Raw genomic sequence first — 9,602 nt, forward strand, 5'->3', positions numbered from 1 at the left:
TTTTTACATCATTGTTCAATATCAAATAATAATCAAACAGGCTTTATCAAAAACATAATTTAAAAATATGATACTACTTTAAGACAATAAAGGAAAGCTGAGACTTCAAGACCCAGTCTAAAGAAGTATGACTCTCTTAAAGGCATTGAATTGAATCAGAATTCATTTAAAGTCCACTTAATTGGTTTGTGTTGCACTATTAAATTATACTATAATTGAATGTTATTAGTTTATTTCCAGTTTTCAGTATCTGACATGAGGCATGTGTAATGTGTTCTGAAGCACTGTTATCATTACATTATGTACGGCTAACAAAGAAGAAGCATCTCTTCCTCTGTGTAAACGGGAGATAAAAAGCTTTTCCCTTCGCAAACAGCAATCAGCAGATCTGAGAACAGTGTCCTGATTGTGATCTGTTTCCTTTAAATGCGCAAAGAACTATCTCCGTGGCAGCTCTGATTGAATCTTTGGCTGGCAGTGTTTGTCAAACAGCCTTCAGTGGAGATGATCACTTTCCCACTGGCTCCAACACAGAAACAAGATTTAACACCCTTGTGAAGCTTTTATTTTTTCACGCTTTGTTGATTTATGTCTGATCAATTGCCGCAAAATGGTCAATATTGCCATTTGTCAGCAGTAAACTAAATTGACCATATCATTTGTGAATTCATTTGTTTTGCACTCAGGTTATTGTTCTGCCTCCTTAGCCAGAGGAACTTGTCAGATGTGTGTGTGTGTGTGTGTGTGTGTGTCTGCGTCTGCCAGGCCAAATGGAGGTAATTGTGTGTGTGTGTGTGTGTGTGTGTGTGTGTGTGTGTGTGTGTGTGTGTTGTGAGTGGTTATATGTGAGTAGCTTAACCAAACGACAATAGCCCTGAGAACCTTTTAACTCCAAAACTCGAGTAGAGCGCCTTTTTAATGCCGGTGAACATAAAACCAAAGGGTGACAACGTGCCGAACCCTCGTGTGGTTTTCGTGCATTCATTGTCTCCAGGAGCGCTTGTGGTTACATTCAGTCCCAGCGACAAGTAGCCTTTCTTTTTCCTTTTTTCTTTTTTTTTTTCTTTTTAACACCCTTGCTAACAACCAATGTATTAACCTCACCATTAGCACTTACTTTGAGTGTTACCCCCCATTTTCCCTCGGCCCGGGGTCTCTCCCCGGACCTCTCAGGGCTGATTAAAGGACATTCGGGAGGCATTTGAGTAGAAGCTCGTTGGTCTGAGTGACGCAGTGTGGTCTCTCTGATTACTCCCATAACCACAGTGTTTGATCGCCCCGAAGGTGCTTGAGCGTTAGCTTCGGCAAAGATGCTCGAGGCGTCTACGACCCTCAATGCCAGCTCCTCAGCCGAAGCAGAGTCCGCCCCACTGCGAGACGCCGATACAGACGTACCACCTGCTCATAGTACATCATGATGAGTTAATAATAAAGCAGCACTGACAGGTGTGGGTTTTTTTTTTTATCCCTCTCATGATCAAAGGCAAGCACTCCGGAGAGTTCTGTCGTCTCCAGGCGAGAATATCCATTCTGTGCAGATGCTGTGGAGAGAGATAGAGAGATGGCCTGTTTCAGGAAGAGAGCGATACACGGTGCACGCACCGCCTGTCCCTTCAGCTCACAAGTGCCTTTATCTGACAACGGCATATCTTCACATGCTTATTTTCAACTCACTTAGGGATGTTTCCATGCGGTTACAGGAGAGCTTTAAAATATTAGAATGTCAAATTCCCAGAGTGCTCCTGTTGATCTTTTCTCAAGCATTTTCTTTTTCTTTTCATTGCCCACCTGGTTTTATTGTCACTTGATCCGTCAGGCGGGATTAGAAGGAAAAACCCCCATAAAAAACAATCAGACCCCTCTCAGTCACAGTTGTGATCTTCGATGAACTTCTCAGAGATTGCTCTTTACGATGCCTCCCCCCGACTCCCCACAGTCACCCAGTGGTTTGGTGTGTTTTCTTATTCTTTTTTCTTTTGTTTTTTTACAGACCGATGACATCGCAGAGATTGCCAAGAAGACCCAAAATCTACCCAAGGAGAATACCAAAAGGCAGCGAGTGGTGGTCTTCACGCAGGGCAAGGAGGACACGGTCGCAACCGTCGGTAGGCCACTTCTGTTTTCCCGTCTTCAGTCAAAGCCGTCCCAGCGCTTTGGCCCCTTTTGGACATCTTTACCCTCAACGTAAACCTCGTATGTCACATCTGCAGGAACAGAGCCTCAAATAGATGGTAGAGAGCTGAGTGAAGAGAGCAAAATGCTATCAGTAATTTCTTTGAAGTTAACCTGAAGTATTGACACCACATGTTAAAAAAAGAGAATGCTTGCACTACGTTCTGACATTTCGGAGCATAAAAGAAGTGTGGGGGATGCAGAGAGCAGGCATTGATTTGTGAAGTACTTCTAACTTTGTCTTGGACAGACTCCAGGCCAGTCCTCAGCAACTTTAATACTTTAACTCTTACATCCTGCCCTTCCAGCAAATCGCTGGCAGAGCCTCTAGGAGAGCTTTGGGGAGAGGTTGACAACGTCGGTCCTCGAATCAATCCCTCAATCTCTTTTGATTCGGGGGGCCATTTTTACATTTGGGCGACGTTAAAAGGCAGCGTCATCATCACTGGGCAGGGGTTTCAGGTCGAGGCGGTACGAGGAGAGGCGATGGTTTCCGATTACTGCCGGGAGCCTTTGCCTTTGTGCGGAGCCGCGGGGGGGGGCTCTCTCCTCGTTGCCCTTGCAGTTGAGAGTAGTTAAGCCCAGGGAGAGATGGCCTGAAGTAAAGACTCCCAACACGTCACTCATCACTAAGGACGGCAGAGCCGCACAGCGACTGTCAGCACAACGGGACACGGTTTTCACACGTGCCCACTGGCCTCAATTGATACTGCTGACAAGAGGTTTTTTTTTTGTAATCTGGATTCTTGCACAGAATTTCAGCGCGATGAATTGATCAATCGTGACTTATCTGGATATTTATCTAATATTATATTTTGGATCTGTAATTAAAAGCATTTATCATTATCAAGTATATTACATTCTCAAAGTAGAATTTCTGGAATCACTTTTTCCTTTTTCTATGGGAGTTTAAAATGAAATCTGTATGCCGGAGCCCGACACTTAAAGAGAAAGGGAATCAATCCATTGTGCTGGAGGTGATGGATAATTCCTGCCTGCTTCCCTCATTCCTCCCGCACAAAGACAGAGCCGCGCGCCGCCGCTGTGAACTTCATATAAAATACATGATGAATGCAGGTGGGATGAAAGACAATGTGTTTCAGATGTCATCTACAAAGGCAAACATGATAAATGTCATTGACTGCGCTATCATTGCGTTGGAGCGGTTACAGTACGTGGTGCATCAGAATCCTGTGTGTTCACACCGCCGTTCACGCCTGCCAAATAAATGTCAATGTAAAAAGAGAATTAAAGATTTTCATTTCCCAGAGGCGGCGCTCTAATAAACTTGATCTCTCATTTTGTTTGCAATTTGTCCTCCTGTCAGGATTTGCTCATTTGCCAGCCTCTGCATGTCATGTTAAACCATTTTATAGTGATTAAGGATGGAAGAATGCCTCCCCCCGTGGTGTAATTCTCCCCCCCCCAAAAAAAGAAAAGATGTCGATTTGTTATTGTTCTTTTTGTTTTTTACTCCCCTTCATTCCGAGAGGTGGCCCTTTTTATTTAGCTGCCACTGACACAGCTGAACTACACTGAGCTTTTGCTTATACGCCCATTAAACAGTAATTAAGATCATTGTGCACTGAACCTTAACACTGAGGAGATCTAATAAACGATCATTCAGCGGGGGTTGCCGCCGTAATCGCTGATAAGGACTTGATAAAGCCTGACTCTGCTCTTCGTGAGTTTTAGAGCTCTCGAGGGGGCAAAAAAAAAAAAAAAAGACCTGATCCATACATGTTAATCACACAGTGCAGACTGAGGAGTGAATGCCGGCTACACGACGAAAGGCTCTTTTTCTTCTTCTTTTTAAAAAGGTTTATGCTCCCTAAAGTTACGGCAGATTAAACGCTGCAGAATGATTAAACGAAGTACCGCAGGAAATCTTGGTAGTCTGTTTGAAAAGCGGGATGTTTATGTTCTACATGAACATGAGAAAGATCTGCTCGCTTCTCCCTTGGCATCTGAAAGTTGAAGTGTTTTCTTTCATGTCTTTCTGAAAGGATATTGGTTGGCGATGATCTTTTGCCTGTGGTCACAGTAATTACAGGCATATGTAATTTTCCTTTCTAACTCAATTGTGAGCAAAGATGCTGGTAACGATAGGGGAAACGGATTGAATGTCGACTTGCTCCGCAGCCTGTCGCCTTTGCCAAGAAAGCGGTAACGTTGTTTCCCCCTCTGCGGGGCTCACAGTTTGGCCCGGAATGCAACAGGAAACATTCCAGAAGAAGTATTCCCGGGGACGGTTTTTCACATAAAGATGTTGTACTTAAGCCTCTGAGTACATTAGATCGCGCCTTCCCGCTCAACAGTCATGTGTGATGAGTCGTTTGGCAGCGTAGCATTCAAAATCCTGCATTGATTGTTTTTACTCGTGTAGATGATCAAGTGCGACAGGATCAAAGTTCATTTTAATGATGCGCCACCTAATTGATCTACCTGCTTTCTGTCAAAGCAACAATAGTGAGCGCTGGAACGCAACCAAGTGGAGCACGTAAATGATTTAAGAGTGAGAACAACCCTCCATGTGCTCATTTTCCAATGAAGCGGAGGTTGTCTCGTTTGCTTGTACGGTAGTTGTTGTTTTTTTTAAACAGGAGGGCCTTTTCTCAGTCAGCGACGAATGGCCATTGTTTAAAAGAACAGCCAATAATAAAGGACTTAATTGATATTCATTTCAAAGAGACGCCCGTTGAAAGAATTGCTTAAGTTTAATCACCATCATTCAAGAGTTGTAATGAGGGAATTATGATGAGCGTATTAACAAAAGCACAATTATAGCTCACTCGAAGAAACTATTTGAATTCCTTCTAGGCTTTTTTTTCACCTTTTTTATTCTTATTCCCCTCTGCAGCAGGTTACCTGTCAAAGCATTCCACACTCCCACGTATTCACTGCCAATCTGCTGCTCCGCTCACTCTGTCAACCTAAACTTTAGGAACAGGAATATGTTGGAGTTAAAAAGTACAGCAGCGTTTTATTGATTGGGAATAATGTTATACCGGTGTCATTACAGGGAAATGAGTTCAGCGGAGTGATGTTTTCAGACGTTTTACAAGCCAGTAACAACACAGTGCGATTATTTTGGCAAGAGTTTTTTCTGTTATTGCCGTTTCCATGACAGATTTTTGCCAATGAGGTCTTTGTTACCGGCCGCAGGGGAATTGTTGGAGTGTAACCCGAGTTAACGTGTCAGTCAAATTAAATAATTTGCAAGAGTTCATGTGAACTTTAAGCCTTGCAGCAGAGAACAAACTTTAACTGTTGAAGCAAGAGAAGTACTGGATGTCTGCCGCGTTTTTTAGAAACCGTTTCCACAGAGTTTGGGAAATGAGATCAACAGCAGCCATGCAGTTGGTCAGAAAAGTTGAAAAGCATTGCCTCTTAAGGGCTGAAATTCAAATCCATATGTTCACGTGTGCACGAGTTGACCTGGTTGCAAACTGGGACCCAACTCCTCGTGTACCACCCACACTGGAGAGAGAGAGATACCATTTATTTTAACCGCCGTAAACACATTGACAGCATTATTTACGCCTAATATTATCTCCTCAAGAGCTAATAAACAGGAGAATCTTTACTGTGCGTCATCTTCAACGATTAAATAATCAGCTTTTACAGCCGCAAAGTGCGTCGCATAACCACGACCACAGTAGAGTAAGTGACATAACTATAATTTATTATCAGCACATTTTCCATTGCGGTTAATCGTTTCAAGAGGGAGGAGGATTTTCAAGCTTCGTCTGTGGCATTAATTAAGCAAAGTCGTTATGCTACTAATTAGCTGATCCTAAAAGGATTCTTGTCTTATTGTAATTTATTGTCAAAAATGCAATCTCCTGCACTCCTTTTTAATAAGGAAAGTGTCTCATTACAATTTAACTCACACATCTTGGCTACCCGAACCTGTAACACAGCCCCATTCTGCTCCATAAGATGTCATTTCCAGCCAAACCTTGATGCCGTTTCTCTCACAGTTGATGCATTACTAAAATGCCCCTGACTTCAGGTGTTGAGCATGTGCTCAGCTGCAGGTCGTGTATCTTTCGCCCTGTGGGTCGAGAACAGGAATGTATTAAAAACGGATAAGGCGGGGAGGGGGTCTTATCGGCAGCACAGATATTCTTTGAGCCATTTTGGATTAGCAGGAAGCCTCATTAAAGGACTTTTTGTAGTTTTTTTCCCCCCTCATGTTCTCCTTTAACTTCTAACCTCTTTTTTTTGCTCAATAAGAGGTCTGTCAGCCTCCTTGTGTTCCTTTTATCTACATGTCAGTCTTTTGTCTCCTGCACCTTTTTGAAGGTTCCACCGGAGCCCTCAGATTGTTTGAAGATTGTGTGTGTGGTTTAGATTGTTCTGACGTAAGCTGCTGATACAATGTCACTCTACACCTCCGGACTTTGTCATCTGGTACATTTTTGCAAACCCCCCCCTCTTTTAACTGGAAGCCCCTATGAAGTGCATATGCTACTGATAATTGAAGCAACGTAGTATACTGAAGACTAAAAAGAGTACCTCGTTGAATGGATTCGGCTCTCAAAACTAACAATTGCTTTTATTTTATCACATGACTCGCATAGAGATTTTAAGAATATTAATATTTGATCATTTATTTATTCATAAAGCTCAAGTAATTGCATACGTTTAAGTGTTTCGTAGTCAAGCATATAGTTTTTAGCGACAGAAAAAAAACATTCTTTGAATCTTTTAAACAAAATTCCAAATATTCACTGGTTTTGGTCCGGTTAAACAACACAAAATATTTAGAAAAGTAATCTGGGTTCTAGGAACTTGTGAAGCTGATGATTCCCAGTTTGTCATGTTTGGTAGACTGAAACAATTTGTTAAAATGATCACATTAGCATAATCTTAAAATCTTCTAAAATACCAGCAATGTTGAATTTTCTGGCATATGTTCTTAAACTGAAATATTTATGATGGATGTTTAGCTGATGATAAAGTTAGCTGATTATGATTCATCTTTGGAAGTATGCATTTTTCAAGCACATTATTATCTTAAAATAATGCATTTGATTATTTGGACTAGTGTGTTTGAGATTGAAACAAACGGGTCTCATATAAGACTTTGATATTGAGCTTTACTAAAGAGCTCTCTTGTGTCCTGACCGCAGGCGAGGAGGTGACGATGTTCCCCGTTTTGGACATCGACCAGAATGATATCGTGGACACGAACGGAGCCGGAGACGCCTTTGTGGGAGGTAAGCCATGAAATTCATCCCCGCACAGCTTGATTCATGTGTCCAATCCCAATTAACCTTTGATACCGGCCAACTATGTAACACCGTAATGCTTCCAGATTATATGAGCGTGATATTAAGCCTGCTGTTTTCACTCCGTATGAGCTGATCGCTGCACAGCATAAAAAGTGTCACCGCTTGGGTCCCGTTGAGGATGAAACAGCAATGTCCTGTTACCCAGAAAACATTAACACCTGGCTCATATCACATGATAACTGCTGCCCGAGCCATTTTCAAAAGGCGACGGAGGGGTTAGAGGTTGATCTCTTTGCTCCTCTGTGCACCCAGGATTCCTCTCCTTGTTGGTCCAAGAGCAGGCGCTGGAGGAGTGCATCCGGGCCGGACACTACGCCGCCAACGTCATCATCCGCCGGGTCGGGTGCACCTTCCCGGAGAAGCCGGACTTCCACTGATGCGTCCGGGCACCGCACATATATATCTGTTCCACGAGATACTTGTATATGTATGCTTCAGGCTTTTATGTATATTTTTTATTTTCTATTTACAAGTGACTCACTGCATGGGACAAACCTCTACGGCTTGGATGTACTAGCAGGTTTAAAAATTACAACGCCGATGTTTGAATACAATTCAAGTGTGCTGGTGTCAAGTATTGGAATAAAATGTTTAAAGGAGCGTTCCGGTGAAAATCTATTGGTTTCAGCGTCAAAAGGTAAATGCCCGTAGGCCTGAATAGTATAAAAAAGAACCAAGCTGTCCTTTTACAACGCTTCCCCATTGAGCTCTAAACACTTATGAAGTGAAAAAAGACCGTAGTTAGGATCCTGAGTAATGGATACAGAAGTTGATTATACTCCAAGATCTGTTTTGAAAGGTTTCATAATTGATTAAAAGTGCCTATTATTATTATTTGTTTCGCTCCTTGTGAAAGACGGCAGCTGTGGTCAACTTCAATTCCCAGAAGTATCAATCGACTATGATGGTGACCTAAGACAAACTTCTCAAACCCTTGCTGCTGCATTGATCCTCATGTTGAATATTTGAAGAATGAAATTGTCAAACTACATACTATTAATAATATAGTACATTTTCAGCTGAGAATGCCCTTAATATGGGATGCAGCTGTTATGCTGTGGGATGTTTTGTTATACAAATAAAACAATATCACACTCATGCTACAAAGATAGTTCGATGCCAAATCCAAAAGTATGTTTTAATAGATAATCAGTTTTTTTTTATATACAACCCCAAAATAAAATGCACCAACAAGAATTGTGTATTTCCCCATTGTTTAATCAGCCAGAGGCTCCCTCATGCTAATCACTTTTGGCCAGCTCAACATACCTCTATTGTGGTGGGACTTGAACCGGGGGGGTGGTGGACCAGGACCGGCCTGGTGTCCCCCCCACCCCCCACCCCATGCTCACGCTTGTTTGGTCCTGATGGGACTCTTGGGGTCTGGAGCTGCATTGCAGGGCTACAGGAGATCACTTTTCTCAGCGAAGGGATTAGTGGTTGCTCTTCGTGGCAATCATTAGAGGGGACCTGAAAATTAGGCTGATCCTCCTCCCCCTCGCCCCCCCCCCCCAGTACCCAGCTGTGCTGTCGGTGGGGGTTGGAGGATCAGAGGAGGCCCCTTCCCTCATAGTGTGGGCCAGCAGAAGTGTTGGCCAGTCTCGAGGGTTTTGTGAGGAACGGTTCAACGCTCCTCTGTTGCACAAAGACTTGTGATTGAGAAGAACATTTTCTTTTTTCTTAAAACCACCTGTTACATCAAACTTCTTTTATTTTCTCTGATCAGAAGGAGAGAAATCCAGTTCTTACCCTCTCTGGACGAGACCGGTCCTTCCCATAATGAGGCATAGTTTATGCATTTATGCTAATTGGGGCCACCTCGCTGAAAACATTCTCCAGCCAAAATGTTATTAACAACTTTGAGACACTTTTTTTTTTCTTCCTTCCTTTCTTTCTTTTTCATCAGCATTTTTTAAGGTTTCCCACAGATGCGCTTTGAAAAGGACCAAATTTCTGATTGGGCAAGATCACACTCCATGGCAGCTGGTTCATTTGCTTCTCAAGATGACAGATGGCAAAACACAAACACAAAAAGAGGGAGCCATGATCAAGTAATGAGACGGCCTGCCACAATAAGGAGACTACCAAACACTTTTCTCACTTTTCCTGGTAAAGTTTTTGCGCCACTCA

The 9,602-nt window shown here is 42.7% G+C and overlaps 1 protein-coding gene across 2 annotated transcripts in view; it reads left to right on the forward strand.

The window, feature by feature from the left end:
• The window catches only part of adkb (adenosine kinase b), an 86,346-nt gene extending 78,274 nt beyond the window's left edge, over window positions 1-8,072 (forward strand). For both annotated transcript variants that reach the window (XM_037463021.2, XM_037463022.2), the window contains exons 9-11: window positions 1,991-2,105; window positions 7,311-7,397; window positions 7,725-8,072. In XM_037463021.2, the coding sequence (XP_037318918.2) occupies window positions 1,991-2,105; window positions 7,311-7,397; window positions 7,725-7,849 (327 nt within the window). In that variant the 3' untranslated portion in view covers window positions 7,850-8,072. The remainder of the gene's footprint in view (window positions 1-1,990; window positions 2,106-7,310; window positions 7,398-7,724) is intronic.
• The last annotated feature ends 1,530 nt before the right edge of the window (window positions 8,073-9,602 follow it).

The sequence above is a fragment of the Pungitius pungitius genome, chromosome 21, assembly GCF_949316345.1.
Source record: "Pungitius pungitius chromosome 21, fPunPun2.1, whole genome shotgun sequence".
Lineage (NCBI taxonomy): Eukaryota > Metazoa > Chordata > Actinopteri > Perciformes > Gasterosteidae > Pungitius > Pungitius pungitius.